The sequence below is a fragment of the Fomitiporia mediterranea genome, assembly GCF_000271605.1.
Source record: "Fomitiporia mediterranea MF3/22 unplaced genomic scaffold FOMMEscaffold_6, whole genome shotgun sequence".
NCBI classification, from domain to species: domain Eukaryota; kingdom Fungi; phylum Basidiomycota; class Agaricomycetes; order Hymenochaetales; family Hymenochaetaceae; genus Fomitiporia; species Fomitiporia mediterranea.
In genome coordinates this window covers 3,028,951-3,047,145 of record NW_006760391.1, presented here as the reverse complement: position 1 = coordinate 3,047,145, position 18,195 = coordinate 3,028,951, and the positions used below count along the sequence as shown (strand labels likewise).

Here is an 18,195-nt window from a genome sequence, read left to right as displayed (position 1 = left end):
AGGAACTGGGGAAGACGGACCAGGCTGATAAGGGAAATACAGAGTTAGTACCTCGAGAAAGATGGGAGAACCGAATAGGATGAGTACAGTATGTACAAATTCTTCTGTGCCCATATGCTTGATCGTAGTATGGCAGCTCGCTCTAGAGTTAATCCGCTAAGCCCGTTCCATTCTTGATCTTGATAAATCGGGTCTATGCCTAGATTTGCAGTAAGAAACTTTCATAGATACACAATCAGAAATCACGACAAATATATAGCAAACATTACTTCCTCCTAACGAGCTTCAGCGGTATCTCGCCAACAGTCATTGTCATCCCCAATCTAGGGGTCATTATCCTTTCCTTCCACATCTCTTTCGTTTCGCCGTCCCTCAAAACAGGCTCGACACGCCACTCACGGAGTAATAACGTGAGGAACGCTACTCCCTCGACCTTCGCGAATTTGTGTCCGAGGCAGGTGCGCGGACCAAAGGAGAATCCAACGAAACCGTCGAGTGAGCTTGTGGGTGCAGATCCGGATACCTCGCCGGCATCTCTATCCTTCGTAATCGAGGACACGGGTGTGAATTTCCCGGATTTGACCCATCGTTCTGGCTTGAACTCTTCTGGGTCTGGAAAGGTCTGAGGGTCATACACTATGCATTTAGCGGAACAATATCAGAATTATTGTTAGTGATATTCAAGGAGGAGAAGTCTTCGAAGACATACGCATTCCCACTAAATCCAGAACTACCGAAGTTCCTTTCTTGACAAATATTTGTTCCACGACATTTGGGTTATCCTTACGGGGCAGAGAAAGTGCACAATCGCATGATGCAACCCTTCCCATCAGGTATACCGCCGCTGCAATTTGAGTCGTTAATTAGATAGAAGATGCGCTACAGGACTGACGCACGATACATCCGAAGTGCTTCGTAGAAGCATCCGAGCACAGCACCCAGTGTATCATAGTCATCAAACGTCTAGTAAGCAAAATCGGTGTGTACTCTACTGGACTGAGGGCCTAACTCTCGCTTACTGGTTTCTTATCACCAATAGCGGCTTTGATTGAGTTGTAAAGCCAATCCTGCTTGCCAGGATGCAAAGCAAGGAGAGATAGTGCCATGACGAGCGTGTTTGCAGTTGTCTCTGAGGTACGTATTAATACAAATGAAGAACGAAGAACTCGTAAATTAATGTCGTACCATGCCCCGCAAATGTCTAAGCGAAAGCGATGCCTCGAGTATGAGATTAAGTTATATAATCGTAGTTTATAGACTCACGAAAACGAAGCAATTCCCGATAATCTCCTCATCGGTTAAAGCATATTTTCCATCAGCAAGGCGTGCATTTACGAGTCGTCCGAAAATGTCTTTGATGCCATCCGCAATATCTGCATCGGAACTTCCTCCCATCATGCGTATTTCCTTTAGCTCGGTTTCACGTTCCAAGATACGCTCACGCATGAAGTGCTCGAACGTAGTATAAGCCTCGTCAATGTCCCTAAGCCTTTTGAACCCCAGAGAATACGACCATTTGGGAAGTTGACTACGAAGCAGGATATTTGATGCGACTTCAAAGACCATGGACTGTATGAAGAGACGTCCCTCCTCGTTACGCGGAGGCTCGTACCAAGACATGGGTATATTGAATCCCACAGTCGCAATGAGAAAAAGTGCGAGCTACGAGAAAATGATAATATCAAATCAGATGCGTGAATTAGTCTTTATTCACTTTCCAGCATTGCCCTACCTTGTGAGTAATTTGATTAAAATCTGCGACAGGAGTCTCATCTACATGTTTCCAGCCTTCTTGGTTCAACATGTCATCATACACGCTTGCAGTCGTTTCCCATACTGTCCGATACGTGGTGTGATTGAAAACCGGTCCAGTAATGCGCCTGTGTCTCTTCCACGCTTCACCTGAGGTTGTGATCACATTATCGCCCATGAACCTGAGAAAAGTGATCATAAGGTAAGGATAGGCAAAGCGAGAATAGAAGACAATGGCTAACTCTAGTATTCGCATATCGGGCTTGCCGAAAGGCGTGTTTAATGCTAGACACTGATGAAAAACTGAAATGTTCGAGGAATAAAGCATATCCTGGCCATAGAAGAGAGGTATCACAGCGATCGTCTTCAAATTTGCATCCTTGTACACTATATAGAGTGTTCATTCAAGGCAGGTATGAGATCCTAAAAGTACGCGTACGCACGCGAGGTCCTTTCCCACCATGGGAAGCCGATCCCTCGGTGAAACCGGGACCTGGGGAGCAGGGCACCCAGAGGGGACACTGGTTCGATCATGGTTATTATCCGCGGAAGGCGTTTGTCGTGACTCTGAGGGTTCAGGCTAAGTATCGTAAGAAAGCAATGAGAAACTACATCGTGCACTTACCTGTTGTCTTCGGATGAAGATATATACCAGGTTCACCACGTAAACAGAAAGCAGCCCGATACCGAGCAGCACAAGCATGGTAGTTGAAAGAGGAGGACTTAGTGGCCATCAGCGCCGGTGTGGTGTTAATCAGACGAATCAATGCGAACTTACACCCGTTTGCATAAATAATGAGACTTTTCGATTTTGAGCGACATGATGTAATGTAAGAAATCACATGATTTTTTAGACTTAGAGGAAATTCGTGGGCACAAGATAGCAAATGAGATGCATCGTGCCAGCGTCTATACATATATTTTGAGCTGCTACAATCATGGGTAACCACCGCATCAGTAGAGACCTCAAAATCTGCTGTCTAAGACTGTATGACCTCAATATTCTAAGCTTGGACAACATTCTAAACTGTGTGAGATTCTCTCAGGCTACTTTTTTTTGCATTCACAAACTCTGGGAAGAAACAGGCAATGTCATTCGCCCAACAACTGCTCAGCACAATAGCAGCAGAGGAGAAGCGACTTTGATAGAAGTAAGACATTATAGTAATATAGAATAGTAATAGACAGGTTGAAAAGTTAGGGACAGGTAGCAGGAGGTAGACTGTATGCACAGACGCTGGCACGACGCATCTCATTCACTCTGTCTTGTGCTTGCTATTTTCCTCGCTAAGTTCAAAAAATCATGTGATTTCTTACTTTTCTTCACTTTGCTCAAAATCAGAAAGTCTCATTATATTTGCAAACGGCTGTAAGTAACTTCGACACACCAGAAATAGGATTGTAAACCCCACATAAATAAGTATTTATTTCACGTGATCCGTCTCGAGTTGTCGCATGCATCAAGACACTACACGATTGAGGTACCATAGTGCATACCACTCAGATTTGCAAATAAAATGAGGAGGGAATTATTCTATTATACATTAAAGCAGATAAATCTAAGAAAACCGCTTGTCATATGACATACAGACCAGGAACGAGTTGTTGACAAAATTGCGTGCAGGCAAGAATTAATGCACTTAATAAACAAGTGCACCTATTCACATCGAATTGCACGACGTATAACCATTTTGGAACAACATAGTCAAAAGAAATATTCAATTGGCGTACAGATCCACATTACAGATACAAGAGCGCCCAAAGATCATTTCCTTCTCACAAGCTTCAAGGGTACTTCAGCAACATTCAACGTCATCCCTAATGTTGGGTTCATAACCCTCTCCTTCCACATCTCCTTCGTCTCCCCATCCCTCAAAGCGGGTACAATACGCCACTCATGGAGTAATAGTGTGAGGAACGCAACTCCTTCGACTTTTGCGAATTTGTGTCCGAGACAGGTCCGTGGACCGAAGGAGAACCCAAAGAAACCATCGAGTGTACTTGCTGGTGCAGACCCAGATACCTCACCAGCATCTGTATCTTTCGTTATCGAGGAAGCGGATGTAAATTTTCCAGATTTGACCCATCGCTCTGGTTTGAACTCTTCTGGATCTGGGAAAGTTTGGGGGTCGTAGACTAGAAATTTGGTGATATAAAATCAGAATTCTCGCTTGCAAGGAACATTATTTCTGCAACATACGCATCCCTATCAGGTCCAGGTTAACTGGGGTCCCTTTTTTGAGGAATATATGTTCCACAACATTTGGATTGTCCCTACGGGGCAATGAAAGTGTACAGTCTTGGTAAGCAACCCTTGGAATCATGAATGCAGCAGCTACAACCCAGATCAGTTAGTCAGGCGGAAGAAGAAGACCCATTAGAAGAAATACTTACGGTATATCCGCATCCCCTCAAAGAAGCATCCGAGTACAGCAATCAGCGCATCATAATCATCAAATGTCTAGTAAAATCGGTGTTTGCCCTTCCGGTCGAAAATTGCAATACACTCACGGGTGTCCTATCACCAACGACATCTTTGATTGAGTTATAGACCCATTCCTGTTTGTCGGGATGCAAAGCAAGGAGGGATAGTGTCATTCCAAGCGTGTTTGCGGTTGTCTCTAGAGTAGACGTAAGCACTTTTAAAATACTTGTAAACTAGTTCCATACCATGACCTGCGAAAGTCTAAACAAAGGATGGCAACTTGAGTAAGAGACTTCGACTGTTGTAGCCATAGAACTCACGAAAATGAAGCAGTTACCGATGATTTCTTCATCAGTTAAGGCATATTTCCCATCAGCAAGACGTGCATTCACAAGACGGCCGAAAACGTCTTTGATGCTATCCGCAATATCTGCGTCTGTACTTCCTTCCATTGCACGTATCTTCTTCAGCTGGGCCTCACGTTCCAAGATACGCTCGTGCATGAAGTGCTCAAACGTGGTATAAGCCTCGTCAATGTCCTTCAGCTTTTGAAATCCCAAAGAGTACGTCCACTTGGGAAGCTGACCGCGATGAAGAATATATGCAGCGACCTCGAAAATCATAGACTGTACGGACAGGCGTCCGTTCTCGTCGCGTGGAGGTTCATTCCAGGACATGGGTATATTAAAGCCCACGATCGCAATGAGAAAGAGCGCAAGCTGCAAAAGATGAGAACATGAGTGTACGATGTATTGATTATCGTGTATTATTCAGCATTCAACGCAGTCTTACTTTGTGCGTAACTTGATTAAAGTTTGCGGGTGGTGTCTCATCGACGTGCTTCCAGCCTTCTTGGTTCAGCATGTCATCGTACACTCTTGCAACCGTTTCCCATACGTTTCTATAGGTGGCGTGATTGAAGGCTGGTCCAGTAATGCGTCTATGTTTCCTCCATGCATCACCTTCTGTTGTGACGACATTATCGCCCATCATTCTAAAGGTTATTAGAGATAGGAGGAAATCAAAATGTAAATATGGGAAAGCGGCTCACTTTATGGCTCCCAAGTCACCCTTTCCGAAAGGCGAGTTTAGCGCCAGACATTGATGAAAGACCGACAGGCTCGAGGTATAAAGTACATCCCGGCCATAGAAGAAAGGTATTACGACGACCGTCTTCAGGTCTGTATCCTTGTACACTAATTTATCATGTTCATTCCAAACATGAGCAAGTTCATCGAAGTAGGCGTACTTGTGTTCCTCTCCCACCATGGGAAGCCGAGCCCACGGTGAAACGGGGACTTGGGGAGCAAGGCACCCAAAGGCGACATTGGTTGAATCGTGGTCAAAAGGCGCGGAATTCGTTTGTCATGATTCTAAGAGTCCAGTGTAACTCTTCGACGAAAACAATGAGAAAGGTATAGTATGCATTACCAGTTGACCCCGAATAACGATGTATGCTCGATTCAGCACGTAAACAGAAAGTAGGCCGACTGCGAGCAGCACAAGCATGGCGATTGAAAGAGAAGAGTGGTTGGCAGCCTATTTGCGCCAGAATCTGCGGGTAGTTATATAGAACGGCTCCAGCCATTAAACGAAGAGAAGTGGGATAATGAAGATTATGATGTCGCTAAAAACGGATATTTTCCCGGCACGGGATTCTCATCCACGTGATCCAAGCGCAGGGAAGTCCGGTCCCGGCGCCGACACGTAATAGGAGTGAGTAAGTGCATTTATCTCACCATGTTTATATCGGCTTATATACTCCACCAAAAGAATATAAGCTATACAACGTCCAAAGATCATTTCCTTACTTCCTCCTTACGAGCTTCAAAGGTACTTCACCAACGGTCAACGTCATCGCTAACGAAGGATTCATTACCCTCTCCTTCCACATCTCCTTCGTCTCTCCATCCTTCAAAGCAAGTTCGACACGCCATTCGCAGAGTAATAATGTGAGGAACGCAACTCCTTCAACTTTCGCGAACTTGTGTCCGAGGCAGGTACGTGGGCCGAAAGAGAACCCAACGAAACCGTCGAGTGTACTTGCTGGTGCAGAACCGGATACTTCACCGGCATCTGTATCTTTCGTTATCGAGGATGCGGAAGTGGGTTTTCCGGATTTAACCCATCGTTCTGGCTTGAACTGTTCTGGGTCTGGGAAAGTCTGAGGGTCGTAGACTGGACGTTCAGGGAGAAGAAATTAGTATTATCGTTAACGACAAATTATGGGCGACATACGCATCCCTATCAGGTCAAGATTAACTGGGGTCCCTTTCTTGACGAATATCTGTTCCACAACATCTGGATTATCCCTACGGGGCAGTGAAAGTGTACAGTCTCGAGAAGCTACCCTCGCCAACATGTATGCAGCAGCTACAATGCAGAACAGTTAGTCAGATATAAAGAGACGTATCAAAAGGATTACTTACGGTACATCCGCAGTCCTTCAAAGAAGCACCCAAGCACAGCACTCAGTTCATCGTAATCATCAAACGTCTAGCAAAATTAATGTATGACCTTCTAGACAAAATTTCTGATGTACTCACCGGTGTCCTATCACCAATGACGGCTTTAATTGAGCTATAAACCCAGTCCTGCTTGTCGGGATGCAAAGCAAGGAGGGATAGCGTCATTACAAGCGTGTTTGCAGTTGTTTCTGCAGTAGATGTCAACATCTTTTTAAGTGCTTGTAAATTAGTTCGTACCATGACCTGCGAAAGTCTAAGCAAAAATTAGACTCTCGATTATGAGCTTTCAACCATTATGGCTATTAAACTCACGAAAACAAAGCAATTTCCAATAATTTCTTCATCAGATAAAGCGTATTTGCCATCCGCAAGACGTGCATTAACAAGTCTGCCGAAAACATCTTTGATGTTATCTGCAATATCTTCGTCTGTACTTCCCTCCATCGCTCGTATCTTTTTCAGTTGAGCCTCACGTTCACCGATACGTTCATACATGAAGCGCTCGAATACAGTATATGCCTCATCAATTTCCTTCAATTTTTTGAAACCAAGAGAATACGACCATTTGGGAAGTTGACTGCGATGAAGTATGTAGGACGCAACCTCGAAGACCATGGCCTGTACGGAGAGACGTCCATTCTCGTCGCGTGGAGGTTCATACCAGGACATGGGTATGTTGAAGCCCACGATCGCAATGAGGAAGAGTGCAAGCTACAAAAAAAACAGAACGTTTATTAAAAATGAGGGTTGTGTGAATCGTTATTCTGCAGTGATCAGCGTTTAACGCAATTTACCTTGTGCGTAACTTGGTTAAAGTTTGCAGCAGGAGTCTCATCGACATGTCTCCAGCCTTCTTGATTCAGCATGTCTTCATAGACCCTTGCAACCGTTTCCCATACGTTCCGATACGTAGCGTGGTTGAAAGCCGGTCCAGTGATGCGTCTGTGTTTCTTCCACGCCTCACCTTCCGTTGTGACAACATTGTCACCCATAATTCTGGAAATTATCGATCGTAAGAACGAAGCGAAGCGAAAAGACGAGACAACAGCCTACTCTAGCACTCCCATGTCGGGTTTCTTGAAAGGCGAGTTGAATGCCAGACATTGATGAAAGACCGACAGGCTTGAGGTATAAAGTATATCCCGCCCATAGAAGAATGGTATTACAGTGACTGCCTTCAAATTTGCATTCTTGTACACTATTCACCGTGTTCATTCCAGGCCCAAGCAAGAAGCAGCACATCAAGGGCAGCGTACATGTGTTCCTCTCCCACCACGGGAAGCCAAGCCCGCGGTGAAATGCGGACCTGGGGAGCAGAGCACCCAAAGCCGACATTGGCTGAATTGTGGTTACAAGCCGCGGAAGACACTTGTCATGACTCTAAGAATCCAATATAACTTTTATGCGAACTTGATGAGAATGGTACAGTATGCATTACCAGTTGACCCTGAATAACGATGTACGCCCGGTTTAGAAGGTAAACAGAAAGTAGGCCGACTGCGAGCAGCGCGAGCATGGTGGTTGAAAGAGAACAGGGTTTGGCAGTTCATCCACGCCGGAATCTGCGGGCAGTGATCGAACAGATGCAGCCATTACACCCGTTTGCATAAATAATGAGACTTTTCGATTTTGAGCGACATGATGTAATGTAAGAAATCACATGATTTTTTAGACTTAGAGGAAATTCGTGGGCACAAGATAGCGAATGAGACGCGTCGTGCCAGCATCTATGCATATATTTTGAGCTGCTACAATCATGGGTAACCACCGCATCAGTAGAGACCTCAAAATCTGCTGTCTAAGACTGTATGACCTCAATATTCTAAGCTTGGACAGCATTCTAAACTGTGTGAGATTCTCTCGGGCTACTTTTTTTCACATTCACAAACTCTGGGAAGAAACAGACAATGTCATTCGCCCAACAACTGCTCGGCACAATAGCAGCAGAGGAGAAGCGACTTTGATAGAAGTAAGACATTATAGTAATATAGAATAGTAATAGACAGGTTGAAAAGTTAGGGACAGGTAGCAGGAGGTAGACTGTATGCACAGACGCTGGCACGACGCATCTCATTCACTCTGTCTCGTGCTTGCTATTTTCCTCGCTAAGTTCAAAAAATCATGTGATTTCTTACTTTTCTTCACTTTGCTCAAAATCAGAAAGTCTCATTATATTTGCAAACGGCTGTAAATGAAGCATTGTAAATGTAATGAATGGGAATTACTTATGCGTTTGCACGGCTAAAAAAGGATCATTTACCCACGCGATTCATATATTCCACGTGACCTAAGCTCGGTCTCCGCACCGACATGCGATAGGAGTGAACAAGTGCATTCAACATGTTTATCTCAGGCTTATGTACTCCCACCAATAGAATATGAATATACCCTGGGCATGAAGTTAGCTCAGCAACGAGCTCGCCATCGTCGACATGCCTCGCGTCACCTTCGCTGAGCCAGCCGTCGAGTCTGAGCCTCTTCTGCGACGATCGCACTCGGCTTCAGACCTCTATGATGGCCCCATCGCACCCGCCTTCGACCCTAGTTCTCGGATAGGCAAAAGCGTGCTTATCGGCAGTAATTTCCACAAAGCAGATGCTCTTTACTTGCCTCTTCACCGCCGACAAAGGCGGCGACAGGAAGTGCCAATATGGAAGACCGTCTTCTTCGTTACTCTGAGTGCAGTCTTGCTCATCTGCATCATCCTTTTGTCTACGGTTCTTCTTGACCAAGTAAACCATCCGACTGGCCCGTATCCTGCTCCCCCATCTCCACCAAGTGGAGACACAAAGCAACGCAATCCGGCGTATCCCATACAAGCTAGGCATGGAGCAGTTGCAAGTGAAAATGGACTATGTTCGGAAATTGGCGTCGACGTTCTGAAAGGCGGTGGAAATGCCGTAGATTCAGCAATAGCTACTACGTTCTGCATTGGCGTCGTGAATCTATTCTCGTGCGTGAAATGCCTATATTTTATTTGTCATGATTTAATTATTACAAAAGGTCGGGCATCGGCGGAGGAGGTTTCATGACCGTGCGCGTACCTTCGACCTCACCAAACGCATCTTCGGAGGTATGGACCATCGACTTCCGAGAAACAGCTCCCGCGTTGGCAAACAAGACCATGTTCGTTGAGGATCCAAGTTCTGCTATGTTCGGTGGTCTCTCGGTCGGTGTACCCGGGGAAATTCGTGGCCTCGCAGAAGCACATTCGCGCTGGGGTTCTTTACCGTGGTCTCAACTTGTGCAACCTAGTGTAGATCTTGCTGCTGGGTGGAAAGTTGGGAAAGAGCTTGGTATTCGGCTGCCAGTAAGTATTGTTCGAATACTTTTCGGATTTACCATGACTGATGGCTATTTCTAGTGGTTCGAGGAGCTAATCTTCAAAGACCCTGTTTGGACTACTATATTCGCTCCAGAAGGTAGAATACTGCGCGAGGGTGAAATCGTCAGGCGAACCAACTTATCTCGGACACTTGCTGCCGTCGCTGAACAAGGCGTGGACGCTTTCTACAAGGTTTTACTCATTTCTTCTCTGTCGACCAGCAAATTTGCTTACCTTATCATGTGAACGCAATAGGGCGAAATTGCGGACGCGATGATTTCTGCTATCCAATCCACAGGCGGAATCATGACTCACGCGGATCTCGAAGGGTACCGTGTTAAAGTCGAACCTGCTCTGACTGGCACGTACAGAGGACGGAAGGTATACACGCCTCACGCGCCGACGAGTGGACCTGTATTACTTCATATGCTAAATTTACTTGAACGATACGACCTCGCTGGCGAAGGCCGTAACGGGTTGAATACACACCGATTGGTGGAAGTTATTAAATGTATGTGCATATATTCTTGCTGTTGCTCATTTCCCAGATTGGTTTACCTTTACATTTCAGTCGGTTTTGCTGCTAGGTGAGGCATCAGGTTTATACCATGGACCATAGACTGAAAACTCCGTAGAACGAAGCTTTGCGATCCGGCCTTCACAAACGATACCAAACGGATAGACGAAATTGCAACGAAGTCATTCGGGAAACTCATTTCTGTGAACCTGACCGATGTGGGTATCTCTCTCATCATTTATCAAGTCTTACTCATCGTTAAAAGGGCACGACTCACACCCCTGATTATTATAACCCTGTCTATGATGTTCCTATTGACCATGGCACGGTAAGCTTCATGACTATATGCTATCGAACTTGCTGCTGATAAGCAATTTAGAGTCACACCTCGGTTGTCGATAAGAACGGCATGGCCGTCGCGCTCACTAGTACCGTCAACTTGATATTTGGGTCCCAGATCATGGATCCCGTTACAGGAATTCTTTTCAATGACGAAGTAAGCTAGCTTCGTTCACTTTGTGGAGCTCTAATTCTGATTACGTACAAAAGATGGACGACTTCTCAACACCTGGTACACCAAACGCTTTCGGTCTCTGGCCATCACCCTGTTAGAAACTTCCACTTCATCTCGCTTGAGCTGTTCTAACTCCACTGATTTCAGATAACTATCCCGAACCCGGAAAACGACCCTTATCGTCTACTGTCCCAACGATAATCGAACACGAGGATGGTTCTTTCTACCTCGCTGTTGGAGCTTCCGGCGGAACTAAAATCTTCCCGTCGGTTCTGCAAGTCATCTTAGGGATCGATGACTGGGCTTTAGATCCTAGTCAAGCGATTGAGTGGGGTCGTGTACATGATCAGTTATATCCGATGGATGTTGAGGTGGACGATGTACTTCCGCCGGAAACAATTGATGGATTAAGGGAGAGGGGCCATAATGTCACCGGTCCGTACCTTTTCTACACGACCCTCGTGAATAGTTGGATTGACCTGAACTGCGCTGATTGTTTTCAGTTCTTGACGTAAATCGCGTCGCTGCCGTTGTCCAAGCAGTAGTAAAGAAAGGGGCTACGATATTTGGTTCGTCAAATTACTATTCTCGTTAGCACTTACTAATTTCATTTTCGTTCTTCCCTCATAGCCGCCAGCGACTCTAGGAAGAATGGGATCGCCGCTGGATATTAGACTCATATTTTTTACGATGTTACTGATGACTAGATCTTAAATTCTTGGTTTTCTTAAATGCTCTGTTGATTGATGACTAGGAGATTTCTGATAAGCTTTATTAACCTCTTGCGGCGCAGTCACCTTCCACAAGGATTTACTGAGGCAATGCTTAAATAACTTGGCTAGGCTAAAGGATACAAGCAATACAGAAAAGTACAGGAGTACAATGAAGGAATGCTACCTTCAGTCATCAACATACAGTCATCAAGTCGTCAATATATACATCGGCACGGGCACCGGGTGGCACTCAGTTTTGTCGGAGCGCATCGCGGTCCGACGTTTCCTCTGCAATTCAAACACGGGGAATAGACATGTCAGTGTTTTCTGGAAAGCTCTATGTATAGGAACCTACCATTGAGGATGACGTCTTGTCCGGCGAGTTCCCACTCGTCCATGAAAGTGACGCGTCGTCGTCCACCGGAGGGTGAACGAGACATCGAAGGAGGATCACTGTGAGTTCCTCTCCCTTCTGTGTTTGTGCGTGAATGGATAACTGGCGGAGAGCCATCTGGGAACAACGAGCCAGAATATCCAGTAGTCAGCTCTATTGGGTAATAATATAATAGATCTGAGCTCAGATATACGTACTGCGGCTCAGCAGAGGCGAGGCTCCCTCAGTCATCGCAACTCGGCCTCGCTCACCGGGGCCCGCGCTTGAGCTTCTGCTCTTATCCAGCTCGTCTGACCGCTGGTTCTCACGTCCTCGGTCATTGTGATCCATTGAATGTCGCTTCGGTATGGGAGCACGTCGACCTTCGAGGCCGTCGAGTCGGCGGAGCGTCTGTTGCTTCGCGGCTTCAGGCGTGCGAGGGTTATGCACGACCTGTAGTACCTCCGCAATATTCATTGAGTTACGGCGTGAGGGGAAAAGTGGCATCGTTTCTTGCTAGTATTAATATACTGATTCGGAATTCGCTACGGAGTGAGCAAATACTTTGCTTGCGTAGTCGAGAGAGGGCAAGTAGGGGGGAAGGATGAAAAAAATTGGGATAGTACAAGTGACGTATAGCCCAAACACGATCTCATTCCCTTCCTCCCTGATCTTTATACTTTACACGCGCAAAGAAGAAGAAGAAAACTATCCGGCAGGCCCGTAAGTCCCCGCAGGGCCGCGCATATAAGCATTGGTACGCGTGTACTCAAAATGAGTACAAGCATGACTGGTATGACTACGGAGTAAAATGGGGAACATTCTCGAGCGGAGCGTCGAACGGACTGGTCTTCCCGTTCTTCCGTTCCTTACGTTTTTGAATTGCACACCTTTACTCATTTTTATATACGAAATAAACACGAGCTTGAAACCCGTAGTTTGGCTCAGGGATTCATGCAGGTTAATATACCATACTATGCCATACCTCAAACTATTATTGTATATTTCAACGTTTCGACATTCAGGTTCACTAAGGCCGTGTCTCTTCCCTGAAGACATAGGCTTTTCCAGTTTCCTTTCCGGAGCAAATCAAACGAAAGATGAGCTGTGTGATTAAACACGATAATCTACTGATCGAGATATGTTTTAATGAGTTGGACCTGCAATTACGTCACTGACGCTCTTTCGTCTGTATCGCCGTCCCCACCAGAGTTTACCACGCGTTCAACACAAACAACACAGATGACAGATGATATGTTTTGATTGGCGAATAGATCACGAGGGCAAACGTGGAGTATATCAGGGCTACAGGAAAGGTATACGGTATACAAAACACTACTTATGTGTGTGTGAAATGGATGACTATATGAGAATATACGATGGAGTAGGGTAAGTTTATTTTATGAGGTAATTTACGTGTAGGGAAGAGGCTTGTATACGAATGGTATTGAGCCTCGGGTAAAGGGGAATGAAATTGCACGAGGAGAAACGGATATTGGGTATCCTTGCTGCCTAGGAAAAAGCTTTGCCATGGAGTATTAGTGCGGGAAGCCGTCTAACCACCACAGCCTTATGTCCTCGGTTCTAAAATACATAGCGTAACAAGTTAGCGAAAAGCAATACGTAGTAAGTAGGGAGGGCTGCGAAAGGAACGTACTTCGTGAAGAGCTCTTCTTTCTCGTATGCCTTCATACGACGAACATGACGTGCTTGTGTGGACTGCACGTATTTCCCGAGCACGAAGGCGAAGAAGCCATCTTCGACGAAGCTCGTCGTCTGAGGAGTCGTTTCGGCATTATATGCTCATTCGCGTGGGTATCTTCAATAATAAATAAAATAAGCAAGGACACGTAAGTAACTGAGAAGAGAGAAGAAACTACTGCTGGTACTTACTACGCAACGTCTCATCATCAACATCATTCTCCTCTTTCTCCAACTCTTCCTCATCCTCGCCTTCGTACTTTTCCATTCCCTCCTTCACATTGTTAATTCTCTCATGCCCTGTAGGCACATAATACCCCAACCCATCGAGCTTCCTCGCCATACCCTCCGAAGTAGCCGACTTCCTCAGCACCGAGCGGAGACCCATTGCGTGTGAGGGGTTGTGTGAGCCGGTACGCGTAACGACCATGGATGTATTTAGTTTAATATATGAAGTGTGTAACCTGTAACGTGTAAGTTGTGAGGGTTAGAGGATAAGTCACAAAGACAAGAAGTCGAGAAGTGCAGAAAGGCTATGTACAGTTGTGAAACGAAGTCGTGAGTGAGAAGAAGCCAACACAGCGTGCACCACCTCTTATATAGCCCACCTCTAGCTCCACCGCTCTTTAGTAGAGCCTGTATGGAGAAAGAAAATTTACCTTGCAGGTAAACTGTTTTCCCTAGCTACAATAATTAGGACCCACAGCGCTACTTTCATTGAGGTGCTTTGCGATGGCCGGTGTGTGGGTCATCCGAAATGAACTGACGTCACTATCGCATGTGGCTGTGCACGCTCAAAACTCTATTTCTCGCTAGCAGGCTAGATTGAAATGAAATTAATTAATTTTGTAGTGAGTCTTGCTGGGTTTCCTGTGCTTGAAGAAGGGATATTACAGAGGAGTGACTTATTAGCACAGACCAAATACAATTAATGTTCAAGGGAAAAAAATTGCTAAGCAGTTAGATTATCGCATGTATGTACACATTGAGACATTTATACGTACGCGATGTGAGATTTCGTTGAGAGATTCAAGTCAACAAAGCGAGGGAAAAAAGTCAAGAAAAGATGGAGTAATGTGGAGAAATGAGGAGACATAACAAAACTTAGCCGAAGAGACACATACGCGACCCGTTCTCAAGACAAAACGAAAACGAAAATCAAGCGAACAAGACATCCAACCAAGTAGATCTTCATCTCATCGGTGCTCATATGTCGTCTCCTCAGGCCTGCTTGAGGCGGCCCTGTTGCATGACCCAGAGTATGCTGCACCGGCCAATAGAGGAGGCGCAGGAAATGTTGTATGTGAATGAATGTGTCCGTGTCCTTGTAAAGGATACAGCAGAGGATCGAATTATTAGCAGACACACAAGAGGATTGATGTTGAAGGTAAAGAAATGAATCAGCAGTTAGTTTATTGCATGTATGTACACGTTATATGCTTGTGAGATTTCAGAGTGAGATTTCAATCAGAAAAAAAAATTGAGATAGGGTGGTGAGGATGGAGTACGCGGTGGAGAAATGAGGAGACTCAGCAAGACTACGACGCCAAAGAGCGACATACGTGACCCCTTCTGAATTCAAGCAAGAAACGAATGAAAACGTGTGAAGTGAAAACTAAGCAAACAAGCCAATCCAACCAACTAGATCTCCATCTCAGCAGCACCGTGCAAACTACGAACCAAACCAAACCTTCTACGTCATACGTCTCCTCCTCGAGTCCGCCTGAGGCGGTCCTGGTCCTTGACCCGGTCCCTGCGTATGCACAAGACTAGGTGGACCAGCTGACGGAGGAGGAGGTGCAGGACCAGGAAGAGCGGGAGCGGGAGAGGGTGTATGTGAATGGAGGTGACCGTGTGCATGTGAGGGACTTTCAGAACGCGCTCCAGCGTTTAGACCGATCATTCGTTCGACGACTGCCTGTGTTTTAATATTAATATGATGATGGGTGGATTTATTTGGATGGTAGGGATGGAAGAGATAGATGAAAAATACCTGAGCGGAGTCCCAATCTAAATGATTATCACCAGAGTTTGTATGTCCGTGTCCGTTCCCGTTCACTGTATGAGTTTGAGGTGCAGAAGAGAAAACATCGTCTCTCGCTGTAGGTCTCGGTACAGGTAACGAATCTTCTCTCCTTCCAGGTACAACCGGAGCCACGTTCGCTCCTCCATTCAACCCATTCAACCCACTCCCATTCTCAATCTGCACGAAACTTGTAAATGACGAAGGTTGATCATGATCAACAGGATTCGGGCTTCTCAACGATTCTAAGAAAGTCCGATCCCGTTCGCGTTCAGCACTAAACCTCCCTCGAGGAGTCGTCCCTCCTCCAGTCCCACTACCATCCCAACTCCCCGATCCAGGTGTACCCTTATGTCCCATTTCCCATTCTGCATCTTCGTCCCAATCGGAGGTCACGTACCTCCCGAATCGGTGTTTGTTAATCCCACTGCTGTTCTCGCCTATAGTGTAGGAGGAAGATGCGGTGTTCACTGAACCGGAGGGGCCGGGTGTAGGATACGTCGCATCGTCAATGTATCTGCCTCGTCTTTTCGCGTTCTCTTTATCCGAATCTGCACCGGCGTTAAGCCCAATCCCGACTCGACCTCGTCGGTCCCGCGGTGCTCCGCCTGAGAGGAAGCTCGGTGCGCGGCGATGTCGGGGTGGGCTCAGCGGACCACCACTCTTCCCATTCAGCGACGAACCCGTCCCGGAAAGCGCTGCACGATGCGACTGTAACGCATCCAACAATCTCCGAATCACAAGTTCTTGCGGGGAGAGCTGAGGTGTCGGACAATTAATACTCAACGCAACACGTGATCTCTGAGCCTGCGAGTGCAGAACAAGCAACATCTGCTGTAACCTCGGGTGCTGATAAGTCGTCGTCTCCGCAGTACTATTATTCATATTCGTCCCGGGTACGGTTACACTCGTCGAAGTCGAAGACGAAAAGGAAGAACCAGGTCGCATAGCGATGAGTCGTGTCTCAAGCCGCGACGCAACGGGTACAATGATCTTATCTCGGAACGCACGGAGTGCAATGGTTCGTACGTCAATAGGGGATAACGTAGTACTAGGAGCTCCGGATGAGGGGTCATCAGGACTTGTCAGCGTTGTCGGACTTGCAGGACGATGCGATTTCGGAGTGCGATGGAGCGCGAGAAGTAAAGGGTGTGTTTGGAGGGGAATGAATACACCCTCGACGTATGGGAGGACTTGGTCCCAGAAGAAGGTCCAGAGCTCGACGACCCGTGCGGGGAGTTTGTCGTCGTCGACGCCTGAGAGCTTGGTGTTGAGGGTTGTCATACCGGCGCCGATCAGTTCGGCTATGTCTACTTCGAGCGTTGAGAGTGCGCGAGCTGGTCCGGCGGATGTTACTGCTTCGATATGTCGTCGGACGAGTAAGTTAAGATCTTCTCTGCAAGGTAGACTTTAGTATCAAAAGCATGAGGAACAGCGTATGACGTACATTGGAAACTGTAGTTGCTCATGATTAAATAAAGGAAGAACATGGACATGTAACTGAGCCCACGCATCACTTCCGCCCATCGCAATCCCCATATTAGAAGTCCCACCATGACCATGTCCAAGTGCATGACCAAGTGTATGTCCGTGTCCGTGTGTTGAACCAGCGGCGCCCGGGGGTGCGACACCGCCTGATGGCAGTACAAGTGTACTAGCAGAGTTAAGCGCTGCAGCAGTAGTGCCAGCAATAGTGTTGAACGCCGCAGCAGGGAGTTGACCTGCTAGTGTTCCGAGACGCAGCATTTCGCGCTGCACGAGCTTTGCGTCGTACGTCCTATTTGCAGACGTCAGAGCCGCTGAGGGAGTTGGGCCCTTTGATGATGAATAGTGAGCATGGCCATGACCCGAGTACGGGTGCGACATCGTGGAGCAGACGCGTGGTAGTAAGGTCAACGAAAGATATGCAAATGCAAATTATGCAAGTGGTCAGTTAAGATAAGAGCACCCGGGTGTGATGACAGAGCGAGAGAGGGAGAACGAAATAGAACAGAAGAATAAATAAGGGGAGGAGTATAAAACGGAGAGATCATCGGTGAACTGGATCAATGATGGGTAGACGGGCGGTGTCAGGACGGGCGATGAAGACGAGATGGGACAGCGACATGGACCCGCGATCTGTCTCTGTCGTTTCTTCGCGGACGGACGGGGAACTAAGGGCACATGCGGTGTGGACTCACCTTTGACGGAGACGCATGCATCTTGGACGAGGACGGCGGTGACGCCATCGCTCTCTCTTGTCGACGTCGATATAAATATAAATATTAATTGGCGGGTAAGGGATGTGTGTCGCTACGAGTAGTAAGTAAGGGCATGTGTATGTGTGTTGTGGACGGGAGTGGTGGATCTGAGTCTGGTCTGTCGCGTAGGGGCATGGTGATCGC

At 46.6% G+C, this 18,195-nt stretch overlaps 7 protein-coding genes across 7 annotated transcripts; 1 reads left to right on the top strand and 6 right to left on the bottom strand.

Annotated features, from left to right (window-relative positions):
- Positions 1 to 192: 192 nt before the first annotated feature.
- Positions 193 to 2,452, bottom strand: FOMMEDRAFT_146898 (cytochrome P450). The gene is made up of 10 exons (XM_007266931.1): positions 2,378 to 2,452; positions 2,196 to 2,319; positions 1,995 to 2,139; positions 1,733 to 1,934; positions 1,264 to 1,662; positions 1,186 to 1,201; positions 1,020 to 1,129; positions 897 to 963; positions 710 to 844; positions 193 to 636 (listed from the first exon to the last, which is right to left on the bottom strand). Exons 2-10 carry the CDS (start codon positions 2,284 to 2,286, stop codon positions 266 to 268), a joined length of 1,536 nt encoding a protein of 511 aa, XP_007266993.1. The 5' UTR covers positions 2,287 to 2,319; positions 2,378 to 2,452; the 3' UTR covers positions 193 to 265.
- A 1,024-nt stretch (positions 2,453 to 3,476) lies between these two features.
- FOMMEDRAFT_20431 (cytochrome P450) lies at positions 3,477 to 5,653 on the bottom strand. Its single transcript, XM_007266930.1, has 9 exons — positions 5,427 to 5,653; positions 5,229 to 5,373; positions 4,970 to 5,171; positions 4,498 to 4,896; positions 4,423 to 4,438; positions 4,264 to 4,373; positions 4,147 to 4,213; positions 3,953 to 4,087; positions 3,477 to 3,888 (listed from the first exon to the last, which is right to left on the bottom strand). The coding sequence occupies exons 1-9, from the start codon at positions 5,503 to 5,505 to the stop codon at positions 3,518 to 3,520; spliced, it is 1,524 nt and encodes a 507-aa protein (XP_007266992.1). The 5' UTR covers positions 5,506 to 5,653; the 3' UTR covers positions 3,477 to 3,517.
- Positions 5,654 to 5,984: 331 nt separating this feature from the next.
- Positions 5,985 to 8,161, bottom strand: FOMMEDRAFT_134353 (cytochrome P450; the record flags this gene model as incomplete). Its single annotated transcript, XM_007266929.1, has 10 exons — positions 5,985 to 6,355; positions 6,416 to 6,550; positions 6,607 to 6,673; positions 6,724 to 6,833; positions 6,883 to 6,898; positions 6,958 to 7,356; positions 7,440 to 7,641; positions 7,699 to 7,843; positions 7,902 to 8,025; positions 8,084 to 8,161. The coding sequence occupies 10 exons, from the start codon at positions 8,159 to 8,161 to the stop codon at positions 5,985 to 5,987; spliced, it is 1,647 nt and encodes a 548-aa protein (XP_007266991.1).
- A 909-nt stretch (positions 8,162 to 9,070) lies between these two features.
- Positions 9,071 to 11,772, top strand: FOMMEDRAFT_168289 (uncharacterized protein). Its single transcript, XM_007266928.1, has 12 exons — positions 9,071 to 9,598; positions 9,649 to 9,955; positions 10,010 to 10,162; positions 10,226 to 10,481; positions 10,542 to 10,557; positions 10,606 to 10,705; positions 10,753 to 10,815; positions 10,867 to 10,983; positions 11,037 to 11,094; positions 11,149 to 11,436; positions 11,505 to 11,570; positions 11,632 to 11,772. Exons 1-12 carry the CDS (start codon positions 9,078 to 9,080, stop codon positions 11,673 to 11,675), a joined length of 1,989 nt encoding a protein of 662 aa, XP_007266990.1. The 5' UTR covers positions 9,071 to 9,077; the 3' UTR covers positions 11,676 to 11,772.
- Positions 11,773 to 11,964: 192 nt separating this feature from the next.
- On the bottom strand, positions 11,965 to 12,564 carry FOMMEDRAFT_28810 (uncharacterized protein; the record flags this gene model as incomplete). Its single annotated transcript, XM_007266927.1, has 3 exons — positions 11,965 to 12,002; positions 12,070 to 12,261; positions 12,306 to 12,564. The coding sequence occupies 3 exons, from the start codon at positions 12,562 to 12,564 to the stop codon at positions 11,965 to 11,967; spliced, it is 489 nt and encodes a 162-aa protein (XP_007266989.1).
- Positions 12,565 to 13,369: 805 nt separating this feature from the next.
- FOMMEDRAFT_20426 (uncharacterized protein) lies at positions 13,370 to 14,247 on the bottom strand. Its single transcript, XM_007266926.1, has 3 exons — positions 13,981 to 14,247; positions 13,745 to 13,906; positions 13,370 to 13,671 (listed from the first exon to the last, which is right to left on the bottom strand). The coding sequence occupies exons 1-2, from the start codon at positions 14,216 to 14,218 to the stop codon at positions 13,776 to 13,778; spliced, it is 369 nt and encodes a 122-aa protein (XP_007266988.1). The 5' UTR covers positions 14,219 to 14,247; the 3' UTR covers positions 13,370 to 13,671; positions 13,745 to 13,775.
- Positions 14,248 to 15,219: 972 nt separating this feature from the next.
- FOMMEDRAFT_108449 (HbrB-domain-containing protein) lies at positions 15,220 to 18,091 on the bottom strand. Its single transcript, XM_007266925.1, has 4 exons — positions 17,992 to 18,091; positions 17,259 to 17,626; positions 15,782 to 17,207; positions 15,220 to 15,706 (listed from the first exon to the last, which is right to left on the bottom strand). The coding sequence occupies exons 1-4, from the start codon at positions 18,037 to 18,039 to the stop codon at positions 15,482 to 15,484; spliced, it is 2,067 nt and encodes a 688-aa protein (XP_007266987.1). The 5' UTR covers positions 18,040 to 18,091; the 3' UTR covers positions 15,220 to 15,481.
- Positions 18,092 to 18,195: the final 104 nt, after the last annotated feature.

What these genes read in the sequence shown, in the direction of transcription:
- FOMMEDRAFT_146898 (XM_007266931.1), bottom strand. Translation starts at nt 2,286, where the DNA reads ATGATCGAACCAGTGTCCCCTCTGGGTGCCCTGCTCCCCAGGTCCCGG. An exon ending in CGAAGCACTTCGGATGTATC is followed by an intron (nt 845 to 896) that starts GTGCGTCAGTCC and finishes CTCAAATTGCAG; the next exon opens with CGGCGGTATACCTGATGGGA. An exon ending in TCTGGATTTAGTGGGAATGC is followed by an intron (nt 637 to 709) that starts GTATGTCTTCGA and finishes CTAAATGCATAG; the next exon opens with TGTATGACCCTCAGACCTTT.
- FOMMEDRAFT_20431 (XM_007266930.1), bottom strand. Translation starts at nt 5,505, where the DNA reads ATGTCGCCTTTGGGTGCCTTGCTCCCCAAGTCCCCGTTTCACCGTGGG. An exon ending in TTAATCAAGTTACGCACAAA is followed by an intron (nt 4,897 to 4,969) that starts GTAAGACTGCGT and finishes CATCTTTTGCAG; the next exon opens with CTTGCGCTCTTTCTCATTGC. An exon ending in TGAGGGGATGCGGATATACC is followed by an intron (nt 4,088 to 4,146) that starts GTAAGTATTTCT and finishes TCTGGGTTGTAG; the next exon opens with CTGCTGCATTCATGATTCCA.
- FOMMEDRAFT_168289 (XM_007266928.1), top strand. Translation starts at nt 9,078, where the DNA reads ATGCCTCGCGTCACCTTCGCTGAGCCAGCCGTCGAGTCTGAGCCTCTT. An exon ending in TTTCTGTGAACCTGACCGAT is followed by an intron (nt 10,706 to 10,752) that starts GTGGGTATCTCT and finishes CATCGTTAAAAG; the next exon opens with GGCACGACTCACACCCCTGA. An exon ending in CGGTCTCTGGCCATCACCCT is followed by an intron (nt 11,095 to 11,148) that starts GTTAGAAACTTC and finishes CACTGATTTCAG; the next exon opens with ATAACTATCCCGAACCCGGA.
- FOMMEDRAFT_20426 (XM_007266926.1), bottom strand. Translation starts at nt 14,218, where the DNA reads ATGGTCGTTACGCGTACCGGCTCACACAACCCCTCACACGCAATGGGT. An exon ending in TGATGATGAGACGTTGCGTA is followed by an intron (nt 13,907 to 13,980) that starts GTAAGTACCAGC and finishes TTATTATTGAAG; the next exon opens with ATACCCACGCGAATGAGCAT.
- FOMMEDRAFT_108449 (XM_007266925.1), bottom strand. Translation starts at nt 18,039, where the DNA reads ATGGCGTCACCGCCGTCCTCGTCCAAGATGCATGCGTCTCCGTCAAAG. An exon ending in TGCATGCGTCTCCGTCAAAG is followed by an intron (nt 17,627 to 17,991) that starts GTGAGTCCACAC and finishes TCATCATCAAAG; the next exon opens with GGCCCAACTCCCTCAGCGGC. An exon ending in TAGATTGGGACTCCGCTCAG is followed by an intron (nt 15,707 to 15,781) that starts GTATTTTTCATC and finishes ATTAAAACACAG; the next exon opens with GCAGTCGTCGAACGAATGAT.